This window comes from Ornithorhynchus anatinus, chromosome 11 (genome assembly GCF_004115215.2).
Source record: "Ornithorhynchus anatinus isolate Pmale09 chromosome 11, mOrnAna1.pri.v4, whole genome shotgun sequence".
NCBI lineage: Eukaryota > Metazoa > Chordata > Mammalia > Monotremata > Ornithorhynchidae > Ornithorhynchus > Ornithorhynchus anatinus.
In genome coordinates, this window is record NC_041738.1 from 49867509 (window position 1) to 49889320 (window position 21812).

General features: G+C 49.3%; 1 protein-coding gene across 2 annotated transcripts; it reads left to right on the forward strand.

The window, feature by feature from the left end:
* Window positions 1–871: 871 nt before the first annotated feature.
* On the forward strand, window positions 872–14729 carry SDR42E1 (short chain dehydrogenase/reductase family 42E, member 1). Of its 2 annotated transcripts, none has more exons than XM_029076154.1 (3): window positions 872–923; window positions 11687–11788; window positions 13385–14729. In XM_029076154.1, exons 2-3 carry the CDS (start codon window positions 11721–11723, stop codon window positions 14490–14492), a joined length of 1176 nt encoding a protein of 391 aa, XP_028931987.1. In that variant the 5' UTR covers window positions 872–923; window positions 11687–11720; the 3' UTR covers window positions 14493–14729. The 2 variants fall into 2 exon arrangements, with proteins under 2 accessions (XP_028931987.1, XP_001508136.1); XM_001508086.4 differs by lacking the exon at window positions 872–923 and adding an exon at window positions 2181–2358.
* The last annotated feature ends 7083 nt before the right edge of the window (window positions 14730–21812 follow it).

The following is a 21812-nucleotide window of genomic DNA, read 5'->3' on the forward strand; positions in this document are numbered from 1 at the left end:
GTGCTTAACAAATACCAACATCATTAATTAACCTGATCCCCTTGCCTCCCCTCCAGCGCTTAGAGCAGTGCTTTGCATAGTGAGCGCTTAACAAATACCAATATCATTCATTCATTAACCTGATCCCCTTGCCTCCCCCCCAGCGCTTGGAGCAGTGCTTTGCACATAGCCAGCGCTTAACAAATACCAACATCATTAATTCATCAACCTGATCCCCTTGCCTGCCCCCCCAGCGCTTAGAGCAGTGCTTTGCACATAGCGAGCGCTTAACAAATACCAATATCATTCATTCATTAACCTGATCCCCTTGCCTCCCCCCCAGCGCTTGGAGCAGTGCTTTGCACATAGCCAGCGCTTAACAAATACCAACATCATTAATTCATCAACCTGATCCCCTTGCCTGCCCCCCCAGCGCTTAGAGCAGTGCTTTGCACACAGTGAGCGCTTAACAAATACCAATATCATTCATTCATCAACCTGATCCCCTTGCCTCCCCCCCCCCAGCGCTTGGAGCAGTGCTTTGCACATAGCGCTTAACAAATACCAACATCATTAATTAACCTGATCCCCTTGCCTGCCCCCCTCCAGCGCTTAGAGCAGTGCTCTGCACATAAAAAGCGCTTACCAAAGCTCACCCTCCTGATGATTATTACGAGGGTCTCACCGAGGCGCCGGCTGAGCGCGTCCAGCTCCCGCAGCAGGGGCCGCAGCTCGGCCGCGCGCGCGGAGCCCGCCATGGCCCGGCCGCCGTCCACGCAGGCGCGAAGGAGCCGTACGGCGGAAGCGGCCGCCCAACCTCCCTTATGGGGGCCGCCATCTTTCCGTACGGAACCCCCCCCCACGCCCCGCCTCCCGCGCGCCCCCTGCCGGAGGCGGGCCCAACCTGGAGCGCTCCGCGGTGCACCTGGAGAGGGGGAAAGCAGGTAGGGACCCCCGGGGAGCCAGTGGGTGGGCGGATGGACGGAGCATTTCATTCCTCCCTCCGCACCCACCCCCGGAGAAGCAGCGGCAAGAGCCCGGGCTGGGGAGTCAGAGGGCTGGGTTCGAATCCCGGCTCCGCCGCTTGCCAACTGGGTGACTTTGGGCAAGGCACTTCTCTGGGCAATAACACTAATAATGCTGGTATTTGTTGAGCGCTTACTCTGTGCAGAGCATCGCTCTAAACGCTGGGGTAGGTACAGGGTCATCGGGTTGTCCCACGGGAGGCTCACAGTTAATCCCCATTTTACAGAGGAGGGAACTGAGGCCCAGAGAAGTGAAGTGACTTGCCCAAGATCACACAGCTGACAAGTGGCGGAGCCGGGAATCGAACCCACGACCTCTGATTCCCAAGCCCGGGCTCTTGGGCAAGTCACTTCTCTGGGCCTCAGTTCCCTCATCTGGAAAATGGGCGTAAGAATAATGTTGGTATTTGTTAAGCGCTTACTACGTGCAGAGCACTGTTCTAAGCGCTGGGGCAGATACAGGGTCATCGGTTTGTCCCACGTGAGGCTCACAGATAATCCCCATTTGACAGATGAGGTAACTGAGGCCCAGAGAAGTGAAGTGACTTGCCCACAGTCACACCGCTAAGTGGCAGAGCCGGGCGTCGAACCCATGACCTCCGATTGCGAAGCCCCCGCTCTTTTCACTGTGAGCCCCACATGGGACAAGCTGAGCGCCTCGTATCCTCCCCAGCGCTTAGAAGAGTGCTTTGCGCACAGTGAACGCTTAACAAATGCCATCATTATTATTATTATCATTAATAAATCCACAGTTTTGAATTTGTGCCCGAACTGGAAAATGCTGTGAGCGTCTGATACCTTGTGCTTTGATCCCATGCGTTCATTTATTCATTCATAGCTATTGAATCATTCATTCTTTCAATAGTATTTATTGAGCGCTTACTAGGTGCAGAGCACCGTACTAAGCGCTTGGAATGAACAAGTCGGCAACAGATAGAGACGGTCCCTGCCGTTTGAGGGGCTTACGGTCTAATCGAATCATATCTATTTTAATGTTGGTATTTATTTAGCGCTTACTCTGTGCAGAGCACTGTTCTAAGCGCTGGGGGAGATACAGGGGGGGTCAGGTGGTCCCACGCGAGGCTCACACTTAATCCCCATTTTACAGATGAGGTCACTGGAGCACAGAGAAGTGAAGTGACTCGCCCACAGTCACCCAGCTGACAAGTGGCAGAGCCGGGAGTCGAACCCGTGACCTCTGACTCCGAAGCCCAGGCTTTTCCCCCTGTTGCCTGCTTGACCGAGCCGCGATCCCTCCTGCTTAGACGGCGGGACAAGGGCGCTGTCCGAACTAACCGCTGAACCTAGCTCAGCGCTTGGAACAGGGTTTGACCCCCCACTAGGCGCTCAACAGGTACCACTTTTTCCCAACCGCCTGCGATCCCCTGCACCCTCTTGGATCTGCGTCGTACAATTTGCGGGAGACGTTTGGGTTTGGTGCGTGGGAAACGGAGAGAAGGAGGAGGGCAGCGAAGCCTCCTCTCTCGACTCCCGGAGTTGGACGCGAAGGATTTATCCCTCTGGTTTCTGCCCGCGGATCCTGCTCCGGTCGCTCGTGATCGTCGTCCCCCCCCCCCCCCCCCCCCGGCAGGAGGATACCGCTCATTTGTCTCTATTCTTTATTACCCCATTTCTTTTCTTAATGAGGTGTCCGTCCCCTTGATTCTCTGTATCTCCATGATGTTGTCTTGTTCCGTTTTGCATGTCTCCCCCTCGTAGACTGTGAGCCCGTCACTGGGCAGGGATGGTCTCTGATGCCGAATTGTACATTCCAAGCGCAATGATAGTGGTATTTGTTAAGCGCTATGTGCAGAGCACTGTTCTAAGCGCTGCGGGGGCAGGCAAGGTGATCGGGTTCATTCATTAATGATGTTGGTATTTGGTAAGCACTTAATATGTGCAAACGACTGTTCTAAGCGCTGGGGGAGGGGGGAGGGGGCGGCGGGCATGCAAGGGGATTAGGTTAATGAATTAATGATGTTGGTATTTGTTGAGAAATAACCAAATACCAGTGGAAAAAGCACGGGCTTTGGAGTCAGAGGTCATGGGTTCGAATCCCCCTCGGCCACTTAGCTGTGTAAAATGAGGATTAATTCATTCATTCATTCAATAGTATTTATTGAGGGCTTACTATGTGCAGAGCACTGTACTAAGCGCTTGGAATGAACAAGTCGGCAACAGATACAGTCCCTGCCGTTTGACGGGCTTACGGTCCGATCGGGGGAGACGGACGGACGAGAACGATGGCGATAAATAGAGTCGAGGGGAAGAACGTCTCGTAAAAACCGATGGCGACTAAATAGAATCGAGGCGATGTACATTTCATTAACAAAATAAATAGGGTAATGGAAATATATACAGTCGAGCGGACGAGTACGGTGCTGAGGGGATGGGAAGGGAGAGGGGGAGGAGCAGAGGGAGAGGGGGGAGAAGAGGATTAAGCTGCGGAGAGGTGAAGGGGGGATGGCAGAGGGAGTAGAGGGAGAAGGGGAGCTCGGTCTGGGAAGGCCTCTTGGAGGAGGTGAGTTTTAAGAAGGGTTTTGAAGAGGGGAAGAGAATCAGTTTGGCGGAGGTGAGGAGGGAGGGCGTTCCGGGACCGCGGGAGGACATGACCCAGGGGTCGACGGCAGGATAGGCGAGACCGAGGGACGGTGAGGAGGTGGGCGGCAGAGGAGCGGAGCGTGCGGGGTGGGCGGTAGAAAGAGAGAAGGGAGGAGAGGTAGGAAGGGGCAAGGGGATGGAGAGCCGCGAAGCCTAGAGTGAGGAGTTTTTGTTTGGAGCGGAGGTCGATAGGCAACCACTGGAGGTGTTTAAGAAGGGGAGTGACAGGCCCAGAGCGTTTCTGCAGGAAGATGAGCCGGGCGGCGGAGTGAAGAATAGACCGGAGCGGGGCGAGAGAGGAGGAAGGGAGGTCAGAGAGAAGGCCGACACGGTAGTCTAGCCGGGATATAACGAGAGCCCGTAGCGGTAAGGTAGACGTTTGGGTGGAGAGGAAAGGGCGGATCTTGGCGCTATCGTAAAGGTGAGACCGGCAGGTCTCGGTGACGGATAGGATGTGTGGGGTGAACGAGAGAGACGAGTCAAAGATGACACTGAGATCGTGGGCCCGAGAGACGGGAAGGATGGTCGTGCCATCCACGGTGATAGGGAAGTCCGGGAGAGGACCGGGTTCGGGAGGGAAGATGAGGAGCTCGGTCTCGCTCGTGTTGAGTTTTAGGTGGCGGGCCGACATCCAGGTGGAGACGTCCCGGAGGCGGGAGGAGATGCGAGCCCGAAGGGAGAGGGAGAGGACGGGGGCGGAGATGTAGATCTGCGTGTCGTCTGCGTAGAGATGGTAGTCAGAGCCGTGAGAGCGAATGAGTACCCCGAGGGAGTGAGTGTAAATGGAGAATAGATTAAGACTGTGAGCCCCACGTGGGACAACCCGATTCCCGTGCGTCTACCCCAGCGCTTAGAACAGTGCTCGGCACATAGTCAGCGCTTAACAAATACCAACATTATTATTATTAAGGGTTGACTATGTGCAGAGCACTGTTCTAAGCGCTGGGGGGGCAGGCAAGGTGATCAGGTCAATTAATGATGTTGGTATTTGTTAAGCACTTACTATGTGCAAACGACTGTTCTAAGTGCTGGGGGGGGGGGCATGCAAAGTGATCAGGTTAATGAATTAATGATGTTGGTATTTGTTCATTCAATAGTATTTATTGAGCGCTTACTATGTGCAGAGCACTGAAGTCACTTAACTTCTCTGTGCCTCAGTTACCTCATCTGTAAAATGGAGATTAACTGTGAGCCTCATGGGGACAACGTGATGACCCTGTATCTAGCCTAGCGCTTAGAACAGTGCTCTGCACATAGTAAGCGCTCGCTAAATACTATCGAATGAATGAATGATAGGAGGGCGAATCCTGTGGGGGACTATTGCTTAACTCTGTGAACGTAAAGATATTTTTCCTCTTTGGCTACAAGTGCAATTCCGGAGTGGGCTGCCTGTTGCCGAGGGATAGGGAAAGGATGTGAGTCGCAAGCTCTTTGAGAAAACACGTTGCGTTATTAATCAGTCAATCGGTGGTATTTAGTGAGCATTTACGGTGTGCAGAGCATTATTCTAAAGCTTGAGAGCGCAAAAGACTTGGTAGACGAGTTCCCTGCCCACGAGGAGCTTTCGGTCTAGAGGGGAAGACACTCATTAAAATAAATTGTGGATCTGTACATAAGGGCTGTGGGACTGGGGCCTGGGTCAGAGTTGATGGACTTTGGGGATTCAGCTACCTGAACTGCACCTTCTTTCAGGGTACCGATCCGAGTGGAGAGGTGATCTAGAAGGGAGAGGGTTTACTGGGGGAAGGCCTCTCCGGGGGACCTGTGATGTTAATTGGCCGTCTGTCTCCCCCGATTAGACTGTAAGCCCATCAGTGGGCAGGGATTGTCTCTATCTGTTGCCAAATCGTACATTCCAAGCGCTTAGTACAGTGCTCTCACATAGTAAGTGATCGATAAATACTATTGAATGAATGAATGAATTTATAAGGCTTTGAAGAGGGGGAGAGTGGTGGTCTATCAGAAACGAAGTGGGAGGGAGTTCCAGGCCAGAAAGAGGACGGGGGCAAGGGGTCGGCAACGAGATGGACGAGAATGAGGTCCACTGAGTTTGTCGATGCTAGACAAGTGAACTCGCCGGTTGTAGTAGGAGAGTAGCCAGGTGAGGTAGAAGGTGGCAAGCCGCACGAATGCTTCGTAGCCGATGACGAGGAGTCTCTGTTTGATGCAGAGAGGGAGGGATGGGCAGTCACTGGAGATCCTTGAGGGGGAGACATGGCCTGAATGGTATTTTAGAAAAAGTTGCAAGCAGCAGAGTGAAGAACTGGAGTAGGGAGGTCAGCGAGGAGGCTGATGCAGTTGTCAAGGTGGGATATAAGTCCTTGAATCCGCATGGTAGCAGTTGAGATGGAAAAGAAAGGGCAGATTTTAGTGATGTGGGTGTGTGTGTGTTTAAACAAGGGTTCTCATTACTCAGCCAAAGGAAAGAGCTTTACAGCCATTTATATTAGCCCTGAATCAGCCAACCAATGAGTAAGGTCAGCATTATTCTCCCAGGTTATCATTAGTGACTGTTGGTATTATTGAGGGAACCAGAATTTTTTTAAAATAACCAAATAACCTTAGGGTATATTCTTTTTCAAAACCTTTCTTAAAAGACTACCATGTGCTGAGCACTGAACCAAGTGTTTGGGGGAATTCTTATATTCTAAAACTTCCCCTGTCTGTAGTTTATTTTAATTTCTGTCTCCTGTAGAATGTGAGCTCCTTCTGGGCAGCAAACCTGCCTATTAACACTATTGTATTGTACTTTCTCAAGTGCTTAGTACAGTGCTCTGCACACACTGATTAATTACAAAAGAGGTGAAAGACAGAGTCTCCCATCCACAAGAAGGTTACAATCTTACAGGAAAATAAAAGGCAAGCACATTGGTAGGAGGAGGAAGCATAAAGATACAATTGAAATAACAAGTGTTAGGAAAGATAAAGGGAATAAACTGGTAAATGAAAAAGTATAGCGCTCAGTGCTTCATTATCCCTGTAATAATAATTGTGGTATTTGTTAAATACTTACTATGTGCCCAGCACTGTACTAAACACTGAGACACATGAGATTTAATCAGGTCAGACACAGTCTGTCCCCCACATGGGGCTCACCGTCTAAATAGGAGGGCGAACAGGTATTTAATCCCCATTTTACAGGGGAGGAGGCTGAGGCTCAAAGAAGTTAAGTGGCTTGCCCAAGGTCATACAGCTGGCAAGAGGAAGAGCTGAGATTAGAACTCAGTTCCTCTGACTCCCAGGCCCTTGCTGTTTTCACTGGATACTCTGCTTTGTCATTATAATAATTATTCTTATGGTAGTTAACTGCCTACTACGTGTCACGCACTCAACTAAGCACTGCTTCTCATATCTAGGTTTGTAATACGTCCCAAAACGCTGTGAAATATTAGCCTGAGGCTGGGAGAAGCAACCTCTGAGAAGGAAGCCCTCCTCGCTGACCTCCCTGTCTCCTGTCTCTCCCCACTCCAGTCCATACTTCACTCTGTTGTGCGGATCATTTTTTGACAAAAACATTCAATCCTCAAAGACCTCCAGTGGTTCCCCATCCACCTTAGCAACGAAAGAAACTCCCTACCACAGACTTTAAAGCACTTACTACTACTACTAATAATAATGTTGGTATTTGTTAAGCGCTTACAATGTGCCAAGCCCTGTTCTCGGTGCAGGGGTAGAAACAAGGTGATCAGGTTGTCCCACGTAAGGCTCACAGTCTTCATCCCCATTTTACAGATGTGGTAACTGAGGCGCAGTGAAGTGAAGTCACCCAGCTGACAAGCGGCGGAGCAGGGGGATTAGAACCCATGACCTCTGACTCCCAAGGCTCTTTCCACTGAGCCACACTGCTTCTCAATCATCTCTCCCGCTCTTCCCTCGCCTTGCTGCGGCCCAGCCCGGCACACTTCGCTCCTAGAGCACCAGCCGGCTCTCTGTGCTTCGATCTCATCTCTCTCACTACCAGTCCCTTTGTACAGTGCTCTGCACATAGTAAGCGCTCACTCAATACTATTGAATGAATGAATCCTCCTCCCTCTGGCCTGGACCTCCCTCTCCCTCCATATCTGCCAGACCACCACTCTCCCTACCTTCAAAGCCTCATTACGGTCACATCTCCTCCAAGAGGTCTTCCCCGGTTAAACCCTCTTTTCCCTTCTCTCTCTTCCTTCTGCGTCGTCTACGCACTTGAATCTGTACCCTTTAAGTCCTTGATATTCAGCTCACCCTCGGCCTCACGGCACTTATGGACCTGTCAGTAATATATTTGAGAGCTCACCTCCTCCGAGAGGCCTTCCCAGACTGAGCTTCCCCTTTTCCCTCTGCTCCCTCTGCTGCCTCTCTGCCCCCCCTTCACCTCCCCTCAGCTAAGCCCCCTTTCCCTCTGCTCCTCCCCCTCTCCCTTCCCCTCAGCACTGTGCTCATTTGTATATATATTTTATTACCCTATTTATTTTTATTAATGAGGTGTCCATCCCCTTGATTCGATTTATCGTGACTAAGTTGTCTTGTTTTTGTCCGTCTGTCTCCCCCGATTAGACCGTAAGCCCGTCAATGGGCAGGGATGCTCTCTATCTGTTGCCGAATTGTACATTCCAAGTGCTTAGTACAGTGCTCTGCACATAGTAAGCGCTCGATAAATACTATTGAATGAATGAATGAATAAATATTTATATTAATGACTGTCTCCCCCTCTAGACTGTAAGCTCAGTGTGGGCAGGGGACATGCCTACTAATTCTCGTATTGTACTCTCCCGAGCGTGTAGTTTAGAGTAAGGGTTCCAAAAATACTATTGATCGATTGCCAAAACAGGCCTGGCCTTTAAGCCAGAGTGACCAAGTTGTCGTCCTACTAAAATCCACCTGATGGACCTCGCTCACCTGGGCATTCAAATAAATTCAAGCAGGTTTAATGGAGATCAGGGAGTGGGGTTGATAGAAGTCAGGAGGCGGGGCTACAAGAAGTGGAACACGTTCAGTCCCTCCTTTGACTATGTACATCGGAGGCAGCGACGTAGCGCCGATTCTCCTAATCAGGAAAAGCGGGGTGGCCTAGTGGAGAGAGCCCAGGCCTGGAAGTCAGAAGGACCTGGGTTCCAATCCCAGCTCCGCCACTTGTCTCCTATGTGACCTTGGGCATGTCATGTAACTTTCTAGACTTTGACCCCATTGCCGGGTAGGGATTGTCTCTACTTGTTGCCGAATTGTACTTCCCAAGCACTTAGTACGGTGCTCAGCACACAGTAAGCGCTCAATAAACACGACTGAATGAACGAACTTCTCTGTGCCTCAGTTGCCTCATCTGAAAAATGAGGATTGATTAAATCTGGCTACTTCCTACTTAGCCTGTGAGCCCCAGATGGGACGTCGACCGTGTCCGACCCGATTAGCTTGTATCTACCCCGGGCCTTAGTACCGGGCACATAGTAAGCATTTAAATACCTTAAAAAAGCAATGTCTCCCGGGCAATTCTGGAGGTACTGGGGAGATTCTAGTGTTTCCTTACTATTAAGGGCTTCAAAGGGAGGCAGCGCTGGTAAATATGGGCCAGAGCCAGCTGGAATTTAGGATAAAGCTGGGGGTGTCAATTCAGGCCCCCCCCCACCTTCCTGACCTGAAGGGAATGGGGGGGTCAGGCTCGAGGGGTCCTGCGGGTCTCAGGGAGGCTGGACCCACAGTCACACTTTTCCCAACATTTTAAAACTTGGACATACCTTGCTTTAGTAGCGTGGCTAAAGAAGCACGGAAAGAGCCCGGGCTTGAGTCAGAGGTCATGAGTTCGGATCCCGGCTCTGCCACTCATCAGCTGTATGACTGTGGGCAAGTCACAACTTCTCTGTGCCTCAGTGACCTCATCTGTAAAATGGGGATGAAGACTATGAGCCCCACATGGGACAACCTGATCACCCTGTATCTCCCTCAGCGCTCAGAACAGTGCTCTTCACATAGTAAGCGCTTAACAAATACCAACATTATTATTATTATTCCACTCTGCCCTCCCTCTGTTGGGCTGGAGAAGAGGCAGCTGGGAGTCAGGATGGTGTGGGACTGGGCAGGCTCACTCTGGCATTAAAGGAGCAGCCTGACCTCATAGTGCCTCTTCATCCTCTCTTAACCAAGTGAATTTATTGAGCACTTACTGTGAGCAGAGCACTGTACCTAAGAAATTGGGAGAGTATAATACAGCAGAGTTGGGAGAGACATTATTACCTGCCCACAATGAGGTTACGGTCCATAGCCCTCTCTCTGCTCAGTTCTTCTTTTTGCCCCGATGTGGGTGAGCCAGTGCTAATTGGAAAGTCAAATAGAAGTGGGGGCAGTGAGGGGAACTGATGATCGTGAGAACTATTGGCTAAACCGGGCACGAAGAAGAGAGGTGGAATAGGCTTATCTCTAAATACTCCCAATTCCGTCTTCCCTCTCGTATGCTCTCATTGGACAGTCTCTGCTTTTCATTTCCACATTTTCCCTATTGGAGTACTTTCTCCTCCTTCCTTTCCAATTTCCTCATCTTCCTATCTAATCCTGTTAATTGGGTTGATTGTATCATTTTGCTCCAGGACAGCAGCCTATGAAGGATTAGAGGTTGTGCGTAATGATGGGGAGCTGAAAGAGGTCCAGAAGATTCTGGGGCCTCCTTTGTCTTTTGAAATTGTAGTTTCCTCCTATTAACCAAGTATGCTGTGCAGTCCTGACACTGAAGGATTGAAAGTGAGATTTGGGGTTTTGCGGGGGTAGGGGAGGATTAATACTGATTGGCAATTGGGTGGTGTTTTTTAATTTTGCCAGCTAAAAAGCCTGCATTTTCTTGGCCTCTAAATTAGCGTTGCCTCCCAGACCTCCAGAAAAATGTCTTTCCAAACCAGTCATTTTTTGCTCCGGCCTCGCAAAGAATCGTCTCTCGTTGAATTTCTTCAGCAAGTCGGGCTGACCGATATCAGCCTCCAGAAGGCCACTGTCATCTTTGTGCTGCCGTCGTTCAAGCTGTGTGATCTTCACTCTCACAGAGTGGCGATCCTTGCTTTTCCAAATTTGCAACATCAGAAATGGCGGGTGAAGCTTGATCAGTCAATCGGTGATATTTATTGAGCACTTACCGAATGCAGAGCACTGTACTAAGCGCTTGGGAAAGTACAATACAATAGACTTGGAAGACTCAATCCTTGCCCACAAGGAACTTACAGGTCACCCCAATCTATCAATCGATACTATGTACTGAGTGCTTAGCCTATGCAGAGCACTGTATTAAGCATTTGGGAGAGTAGAATAGATTAAGTAGGCCCTCAAGGAGCTTACCATCTAGAAGATTGTCCTTCCTTCCAACTCCCGTTGCCTCACTGGCTTCAAGGACTTTTTAAAAAATAATATTTAATTATTAATAATACTATGGGTCGAAGACTGTTCTATGTATTGGGGTAAGTACAAATGAATGAGGTTGGGCGAGAGAGAACAAGTATTTAAGCCCCATCCTCAGCACTTATGTAACAGCCCTTCACTTATCTCTTCTGTAAAATGGGGATGAAGTCTGTGAGCCCCATGTGGGACACAGGCTGTGCCCAACCTCATTATCTTGTGTCGTGCGCTCAGTAGAATGCCTGGCACCTAGTAAGAATTCAACAGATACATTTTAACAAAATTTTTTTAAAAAGAGGGATCTAACGAAATGTGCCCTTGAAAAATTCAAGTAGGATTAGAAAATTGAAATATACCCTCTCTCATAGCGGCTTTCCACTGGAGTTCCATTCTGAGATGACACATCTGGAATCCTAATTTACTGACTCTTAAAGAAGGTGGGAAAGTGAGACGCTAAATTCAAATCCCGTGGTGAAAACATGGCTTAACTCCTCTGTGCTTCACTGTCGGCCATAAATAGAATGGGAATAATACCCGTCTCTCCTTTCTTCCCAAGGATGATGAGTGACGATATCTGAAGCCCTCTGAAGCCCTGGCGAGGAAACCGTGATATAAATCCAAGACATTGTTGCTAAGTCTCTAGTCCCGGGCATAGAGAAAAGGACAACCCACCAGCACTGATAATAATGTTGCAACTCTCATGATGTATTTCTCTCTTTCTTTGTCTCTCACAGATATCTTTGCTAAAGTCACTCTGAGGGCGGAAAGATGGATCCGGAAAAGAGTGCCAAGGAAACCGTTCTCATAACGGGAGGAGGTGGTTATTTTGGTTTCCGGTCAGTGCCCTTGTTTAAAACATTCACAGCTCCGTTGCATGATTCCTGACAGTTGCTTTAATGGAAGTTAAGTAATACATCTGTTAGGATGTATTCATTCTTTCAGCTGTACATTCCATTCTCCTTTAAATGTGACGATTGCATTTCTACCAAGCAGTGGAAAACAGCATGGCCTAATGGGAGGAGCACAGTCTGGGTTCTTCTCCTGGCTCTGCCACTTGACTGCTCTGTGACCTTGGGCAAATCTTTTAACTTCTCTGGGCCTTAGTTTCTTCATCTGGAAAATAACTTCATTCGGTCAGTCGTGTCTATTGAGTGCTTACTCCGTGCAAAGCAGTGTACTAAGCACTTGGAAGAGTACAGTCTAACAATAAACAGACACATTCCCTGCCCACAATGAGCTCACGGTCTAGAGGGGGAGGGAGAGCCTTTGTGGGATAGGGACTGTTTCCGACCTGATTGCCTCTGTCTATCCCAGTGCTTAGTACATTGCTGGGCAGTGATTAACAAATACCACAATGATCAAACCCCACAATGAGGAAAACTCACCTTCTAGCTCATAAGCTTTGTCAAACTCTGAGTGTGTGCGCACAATCATTTCTTCCAGCCTCTCCTCGCATTCTATCCAGATAGATGTGTCAGAGCATGTCCCCTGCGTGCCCCACCAACCCCCACCAATTCCCTAACAGCCTCCTATCCAAAACAGAATCAGTCGATCAATCAGTGGTGTTTACTGAGCACTTAAAATGTGCAGAGCACCAAACTAGCAGAGTACAGTGTAAAAAGTTGGTAGACACCCTGCCTGCCCACAGTGAGATTACAGTTGAGGGACTGAAGAGACAGACATGGATATAAATAAGAAGAAAAGAAGAATTGAGTGTATTTATGTGCCTTCTATGGGTGGAATACATTATTAGACACTTGGGAGCATTGGATCAAAACGCAAGTCACGGTCCCTGTTCTCAGAGCACTTAAATCTAACGGGAGAGACAGGCAGATGTAAGTAGCTTCCGTTCGGAAAATGTATAGCCCTTAATAAATCCAGATGGGTACTCTCTACTAAGGCTAGTGCTTTGTACTCTCCCAAGCTCTTAGCAGAGTGCTCTGAGCAGAGTAAGTGCTCAATAAATACCGTTGATTGACTGAATGATTGATACAGCTATTAATGGCAATCCTGTCCCCTGGATGGTCAACTCAGAAGTAAGCTATTTCAGAGACTTTTTAAAAAATGGTACCAGGTAAGTACTTACTGTGTGACAAGCACTTTCTGAGCGCTGGGGTAGATACAAGTTAATCATGTTGGACGCAGTTCACCGTCCCACATGGGGCTCAGAGTCTGAATATTATCAATCAATCAGTCAATGGCATTTGTTAAGCGCTTACTGAGTGCAGAGCACTGTACGGAGCGTGAAGTTATAAGAAACAGTTTATACTCTGAAATGGACATCCTACCGGATTCTATCTCTATCCCCGGTGGATTGTCCATTTCAGAGTATTAAGAAGATCTAGAGATCCTGGGTCAGTTGTAATGCCAGTCGTGCTTCCGCCAGGGAAAACCCAGCCACGGATCCACGTAACGCCTCACCTTCATTTTAGTTTAGGTTGTACTCTGCACAGGATGGGAGTGGACATCATCCTGTTCGATGTCCAGAATCCCCCTCAAGAAGTCCCGAAGGGGATGAGGTTCATTCAGGGGAACATCTGCTGCCTCTCCGAGGTCGAGGAAGCCTTCCAGGGAGTCAGCTGCGTCTTCCACATCGCTTCCTACGGCATGTCCGGGCGGGAGCAGCTGGACCGGAAGCTGATCGAAGACGTCAACGTGAAAGGGACGGAGAACGTGATCCGGGCTTGCAGGAGGAGGGCGGTGCCGAGGATGGTGTACACGAGCACCTACAACGTGGTGTTTGGGGGCCAGGTTATAGAAAACGGGGATGAGTCTCTTCCCTATCTACCTCTCCACCTCCACCCCGATCACTACTCGCGCACCAAGTCGGTGGCCGAGAAGAAGGTGCTGGAGGCGAACAGCTCGGCCCTGGACGGCGGGGAGGGCGTCCTGAGAACCTGCGCCCTGCGGTCGGCGGGAATCTACGGGCCCGGGGAGCGGAGGAACCTCCCGAGAGTGGTGAGCTACATCGAGAAGGGACTCTTCAAGTTCGTGTACGGGGACCCGAGGAGCTTGGTGGAGTTCGTCCACGTGGACAACCTGGTTCAGGCTCACATCCTGGCCTCGGAGGCGCTGAAGGCAGACAAGGAGCACGTGGCCTCCGGCCAGCCCTACTTCATCTCGGACGGCAGGCCGGTCAACAACTTCGAGTTCTTCCGTCCTCTGGTGGAGGGCTTGGGCTACCCGTTCCCGACCCTGCGCCTGCCCCTGTTGCTCATCTACTCCCTCGCCTTCCTGACGGAGATGGTCTACTTCCTCGTGGGCCGCCTCTACAACTTCCAGCCCTTCCTCACCCGCACAGAGGTCTACAAAACCGGAGTCACCCACTACTTCAGCCTGGAGAAGGCCAGGAGAGAGCTGGGCTACGAGGCCCAGGTCTTCGACTTCCGGGAAGTGGTGGAGTGGTTTAAAGCCCAGGGTCACGGCAGGAAGCTCAAGGTCTGTTCCTTGAAGGATCTCTTTTGGAACGGGGTACTGGTTCTGCTCCTGGCTACAGTCGTTCTGGCCTGGCTTCCGACCGCTCTGGCGCTGCCGTTTTGAAAGGAGATGGGTCGGTTGGGTCGGCAGAGGAGGAGGCTAAAGGGAAGGACTTTCCGAATCATTCGAGGAGGCCTTAAGAAGACCGCACAGTTGTCCCCCTCCTATCACGTGGCCAAGCTTATGACTCTCGGAGCCGCTCGACAACAGCCCATCTTTGACGTCTAGCCTGGAAGCTCCCTGTGGGCTAGTAACGTGTCTGCCAACTCCCCCAGGTGCTTATAATAATAATAATAATAACGTTGGTATTTGTTAAGCGCTTACTATGTGCCGAGCACGGTTCTAAGCGCTGGGGTAGACACAGGGGAATCAGGATGTCCCACGTGGGGCTCACAGTCTTCATCCCCATTTTACAGATGAGGTAACTGAGGCACAGAGAAGTTAATTGACTTGCCCACAGTCACACAGCTGACAAGTGGCAGAGCTGGGATTCGAACTCATGACCTCATACTCCAAAGCCTGTGCTCTTTCCACTGAGCCACGCTGCTTATAAGTACGGTGCTCTGCCCGCGGTAGACACTCAATATGTACCCCTGATCGACCGGTCCCGACTCTGTGAAGCAGCATGGCGTAGTGGATAGAGCACGGGCCTGGGAGTCAGAAGGTCACGGGTTCTAATCCCGGCTCCGCCACTCGTCTGCTGTGTGTCCTTGGGCAAGTCACTTATCTTCTCTGTGCCTCAGTTACCTCATCTGTAAAATGGGGATCAAGACTGTGAGCCCCACGTGGGACAGGGACTGTTTCCAACCTGATTCGTTTGTATCGCCCCGGCGCTTAGTACAGTGGCTGGTACATGGTAAGCACGTAACAAATACCCGAATTATTACTATTATTATTAGAAAAGGGCAAGATAAGCCATCTGGATTTGCACTTCTTGCCTCACTTCCGTTTGAGCTAGTAGGGAAAGTGCTTAATGACTTCAGACTCTTGATTCGTGAGCAGGTATTTCCCTTACGAAGAGGGTCGCTGCCCGAGAGCACTTTTTCAGAGTCGGACCGCCCGCTCACTTGAAATGGACTGAAAACCTGAACCCTCAGAGGCAACAGAGAGCAGCACCAGGTGCGACCTTGAACCTACACAGGATTTGCAAAAATTCCAGAGAAAGAGAGTGGCCAACCCGGTTCCTCCCCAGGCAGCTGTCGGAAGAGGAAGTGGCCATTTCTACGTTGTTAGCCTTGTACAAACGCCTGGATGCGGGGCCCTGGCTGTTGCCCACCACCCCTCCAGACGTTTTACCGGGCTCTTTCTCATTTTTGCCCCCAAAGACCAACTTGGAGTGGTTTTGAGGCTCTAGAATTTGGGAGATGATGGTGTTTCTCAGAGCAGGGGAGAGAGGGCTCTACAAAGAAGTTTAAAAGGGGTTCATGGAGATGAGATCTGGGGGAGACCTGATAAATGTCTTTATCTCCTTCCTCTCTCTTCATCTCCCTCCCTATAATTGCAAAGAGTCCTGCACTTGACCAGCCTCACAGTTGTGGGTTGTTGTTTTTAATAAGCCTTTGATCATTTTTTTCTCACAATGGCCAATATGCTAGCAATGATGCTTCTGGCAGCAGTCACCCCTGATTACAACCAGAAGCTAAGCACTGAGATTTAGGATGTATATTCCATTGTGGTTTGGGGTTTTTTTAAAAAACTTTTACAACCGTTTTGCCTCTATATAACTAACGCTTTTCGGTCTCTGGACCAGCTCCAGTTTACACAATTGCCCCAACTCTCTGGTTTCCTACAGGTTCCAGTGGCTACTATTGGCCAATAAGCAGGGTTGGCCACCTCCCTCAACATTTCCATCCTTACCTGCAGGGTGCTTGGAACCCTGGAATTCCTCCAGGGAAGGTGGATTTTCTCACGGAGAAATCAAGATTAGTGCAGAACACTATCCCAAAGGGACGGCCTTGCCCAGTGAGGTCAGTCTGTCCCCGACAGGGCAGCCAACCGCTGAATTAAAAACAGTAAGCACAAAAATTCCTGACTTTCAAACCTGTAGCGGCCATTCAGAGAGCAGGAGGCAGAGATGACTGTTTATGTGGAAACAATGGGGAGACTCCTGTCAAACTCTGTAAAACTGTTTCCCAGCCACTGCCCCTGACATCCAGGTGACCGCTGTCTCAGTGAGGAGACTGCGATGTCGATGGCCCTGGCATCCTTCCTGCATGACCTCGCATCTGCCTGGTCTTCTGGGCCTCCAGATTGTTTTTTGGGGCATGGCCAATTGTAAGTGGTTTTTACAGCCCATCTGTGAATTTACAGGTAGTTGGTGTTACAGGTACAGGTACAGTTACAGGTAGCCTCACTCTAGGCTTCAAGGCTCTCCATCACCTTGCCCCTTCCTACCTCTCCTCCCTTCTCTCTTTCCACCGCCCACCCCGCACGCTCCGCTCCTCCGCCGCCCACCTCCTCGCCGTCCCTCGGTCTCGCCTATCCCGCCGTCGACCCCCGGGCCACGTCCTCGCGCGGTCCCTGAATGCCCTCCCTCCTCACCTCCGCCAAACTGATTCTCTTCCCCTCTTCAAAACCCTACTTCAAACTCACCTCCTCCAAGAGGCCTTCCCAGACTGAGCTCCCCTTCTCCCTCTTCTCCCTCTACCGCCCCCCCTCACCTCTCTGCAGCTTAACCCTCTTTTCCTCCCATTTCCCTCTGCTCCTTCCCCTCTCCCTTCCCATCCCCTCAGCACTGTACTCGTCTGCTCAACTGCATATATTTTCATTACCCTATTAATGAAATGTACATCGCCTTGATTCTATTTAGTTGCCATTGTTTCTACGAGATGTTCTTCCCCTCGACTCTATTTATCGCCATTATTCTTGTCTGTCTCCCCCGATTAGACCGTAAGCCCGTCAAACGGCAGGGACTGTCTCTGTTGCCGACTTGTTCATTCCAAGCGCTTAGTACAGTGCTCTGCACATAGTAAGCGCTCAATAAATACTAATGATTGAATGAATGGTGACCTTGACCGTGTATCTTGACCAGCAAGAGATTTAAGGAGCAAAACACTATGTTTTTGCCCATAATGTTCCACTGAGGCCGTTTTTGTGTGCATTCTAGAGATGTGGGGAACGGTGAAAGGTTTGAGGGATAGCTACTTGAGCCCTAAACATTGTTGGGTGCCTTTAACGGCAGTCTGTGTCTTCTTCTGATCTTTTTGATGCTTCTTTACCGATCGAGAAATAAACTATTTGTTTCTTAGTTTGCTTTGGCAATTTTTTATTTATTCAAAGGGAATGCAAAATCTTGGATTGTCATATTAGAAACCCACACCTGCATGGGTCAGCCTGACCCCGAGTCAATATCAAATTATGATGAAACCGGGCACCCAATCACTTTTATGGCCACTAGGCCACACTGCTTCCCACTCAGTAAGCATGATAAATAATAAGCAGTAAGTATTCAGTAAAATACCACTGATTGGTGTTTTGTTTGGAATGTGCAATTCAGGTAGCTGAATCCCTAAGGTCCATCAACTCTGATCCCTGGATAGGAGTGGGGTTTTGGCTGCAGGACTAGTAGCCATAGTAGTAGTAAGATTGCTTTCTGTGTGCCGAGCACTGTCCTTAGCACTGGGCGCTAAGATACGAGTGGGAATTACACTGGGTCCCTGTCCCTCAGGCGGGCTCAACTTACAGCCTTGTTCAGAAGCCCCCAGTGGCCCCACCACCTCCTTCTCTAACCCTTAGCACCTGAGGACCTCACCAAAGACTTGGTTGGTAAAGTAAAAACCATAGGCTTGACCTTTCCAAAGTCTCTCCATTGCCTCCGTGCCACAAGCCCCTCTTCCCTTGGACAAGCCCCTCGGACAAGCCCCTCTTCCCTAGCAGTTCCTCAAGAAGAAAGTCCAAGTGCCACGCAAAGATAGCAGAGGCGTGAATAACATGGGCAATTGGGATATGCCCCAGTCGCAAAACTGAGGGTTTACTCCGCCACTTGTCTGCTCTGTAAGGTTGGGCAAATCACTTCACTTCTCTGTGTCTCAGTTTCCTCATCTGTAAAATGGGGATTAAGACTGTGAGCCCCATGTGGGACACTGATTGGGTCCAATCTGATTAGTGTCTATCTACCCCAGCACTTAATACTATGCCTGGTATAAATTAAGCGCTTAACAAATACCATAAAAAAAAAAAGAAAATGACCTTATTTAGGAAAATGAGAAAGAGGGAGTGACCTAAAAAACAAGTCAGCTCAGAAGTTGCTCTACCACAGCATCTTAGAGGCCACGAAAGAAAAACAGCTAGGCAACCAGGTAGAAAACATGCATGGCTAAGAGCAGGGTAAGAGAGATCACTGGAGGATAAAAGGTCATCCTATCAAATGTGGAAAGATTCACTTAAGAACACAGAAGTTCCTAAAGGGTAGCAGGTCAAGGGCAAACAGGAAGTTAAATGCATTTAAAAAAACAACTTTGAAGAGCACCTAGCAAAGGAAGCTAAAGTTCATATAAAAATTTCTTCCAATAGTCATTTCTGCCCTAACACGGTAGTTGTGTTTCCGAGAAACCTCCTAGTTTGGAAAAATCATTGCATTGTACCCAGTGGTTCAAAGGGAATTAATGGTTTAGGAGGTAGATGACTTGAAGCTACCGTCGTGACTAGAATCTTTTTTATACATTTTTCTGATACTATGTTAGCAAAATGCTTTCCACCCAGGCCACATGATGCTATCGTATTAAATATCTTAAAGTTGTGAAACCACACGGAAACACAAAGTTACAGCTCAGGACAGATGAGACAGAGGCTAGGAAGCACAGCTGTGTCATTCCTTAACCAATGCCTGGGGTATGTGTGCAATCGTTCCTTCCTACACTGAATATGTGAATTCACTGAATTCACCCAAGTGCTCAGTACAGTGCTCTGTACACAATAAGCGCTCAATACATACCATCAATTGACACCGACCACTTAAGCATTCAACAGATACCATAATTAAGTGCATGTACATGTATATTCAAGTTTCCCTAATCAATCTTGTTCATTTCCAACTAGTACTTTGCATATCCAGGCTCGATTTTCAGTATAACAATTTGGCCACCAGGATATACAGTTTTGAAAGTAAGCCTGGTTTCTTTTGGCCATGGCTAACATCAGTCATGTCAAACAAACCGGTAGTGCACTCCTCCGCTGCTTCCAGGCCAGGGATCACACTGTACTCCTCCTCGACAGTATCAGTACGTCACTAACGTTATCTAGGGAACGGGTTGTGAACTGCTGAGGGGCGCGTGGTGATCAAGGGCACGGCCCCAGCTAACCAAAAAGGTTAAACGGCTTCTGTTGCTGATTTCCCTTGCCACTTTTAAAAAGCACAATCATTTCTCCTCTAACTTGGAGGCTGCGCTCCGAAAGAAACTCCCTTTCCCGAGCCTCAGGCTGGAGAACTCACACCAACCTCAATGCTTTGCTTATGGGCCAGGGATGGTTTCTAGTTTGCCCTAGTGAAAGTATGCGGTTAGGGCAGAATTACTGGATTACTTACAGGTTTAGAATATTTCCTAACCCCACCCCGTGCATCTCCTCAATTTCCCCATGATCGGAACCAGATAACAATAATAACAACATTTGTTAAGCACTTACCTTATGTGCCCAGCACTGAATTAAGTGCTTGGGCAGATACAAGTTAATCAGGTCAGACACAGCCTCTGTCCCATATTGGGCTCATTTTCTAAATAGGAGGGAGAAAAGGTAATCACCATTTTACAGATGAGGAAACTGAGGCACAGAAAAGTAGAGTGATTTATCCACGATCATACAGTAGGCAGTGGTAGAGCTGGGATTAGATCCCAGGTCCTCAGGCCCACGTTCTTTCTTTTAAGTGATGCTGCTCCTCAGCCTGGCACCCTCTGTGCTCTAAATCTTTGGTCTTACCACTTACAGTTTTACCAAATGCACTTCCTCTCAGGAAACTAACCCTACAGTGGTCAGGGAAAACTGGACTGCATTAATCGTTCCAGTTGAAGATGCCATTGCTGTCATTGAGATTGTACCTCTAGAATATTAAACCCGGTTCCTCCACTTGTCTGCTGTGTGACCTTGAACAAGTCACTTAACTTCTCTGTGCCTCTGTTCTCCCATCTGTAGAATGGAGAATAAGACTGTGAGCCCCAAGGAGGACATGGACTGTGCCCAACCTGATGAGTTCATATCTACCCCGGCACATAGTACAGTGCCTGGTATATAGTAAGTTCTTAACAAATATGATTAAAAAAAAGTGGATTACGTCTGCCATTTGGTAAGTCCAGCGCATGGGTGGCATTGGTGAACTGCTCTACAAGTCAGCTGTGGTAGGGCCAGATCTCACAGCCAGCTCTCTCCCTCTTACCTACACTCACTCCTCTCCCACTTCACCCCAGACCACACACTTTGCTCCTCGAAATACCAAACTACTTACTCTAGTCCCTCTCGTTGATGACCCCTTGCTCAAGTAGGAGGGAGTAGTCCAAGTAAGTATGCTGCCTAGGTAGCAGAATTCACTGCCCACCTTCCGCACTGAGCTGCAGATAGAGATCCTCAAGGGAACCTAGGATTTGCCAGGTGCAGGCTGGTACATACACTTCTCTTCTTCAGGATAAATATCACTCCCTAGCTTTTTGCCGATTCGGAGAAGCTATCATCATCTGCCTGTCTTCTTGTGTGCCATTTTCCCAAAAGGTCTTCAGTAGATCACTTTCCATAGCAGTGATTCCCGAGCATTCCTGAAATGTTCTTGAACACCTGAGTAGTAGGGGCCCCAGAGCATCGGAATTGTATTCAGACATCTGCTTCCAAATTCCTCAGTGTCCTTATGCATGGCTGCATAGGAAGGTTGATTGCCCGCACCTGTTACGCTGCTTGGCTCCACTCTGTTGGAAATGGAGAAAAAATGGGCCAAGGACTCTGCAGTTCTCACCAGGGCCAGTCCCCTCATCAGGGAGCCGCTTTAGGATCTCGATAAACTTCTCAGGTCAGCCCAGCTGATCCGCTACAGATGCTCCCGCTGATTGGGTCCAGTGCTTTGCTCAGGACTGCCGACGTCACCCAGAGGCTTTGGTGTTACTTCCAGGACTTCCTCTAGATCTGAAGTGTAGGAAAGATCATCTCCCTCATGCGTCACTGAGGTTGGAAGTTGCCCTGAAACTCCAGGAGAATGTGATAGATGCCCTACATCAGTTTGTCCATCTGATCCCTCTAGGGGGAACCAATCAGGGCAGGGCGGCTCACAAAGCGATATTTTAGTCGGTGGCTTCTCATCCACAGAGTTCGCTGGACGCTTAACGTAACGCAGCAAGCCATAGCTAAGGAAGCCACAGACCTGCTGCGGACTCTAGCTAGGATTTGGTTAGCAGAGACCAGGGAGAC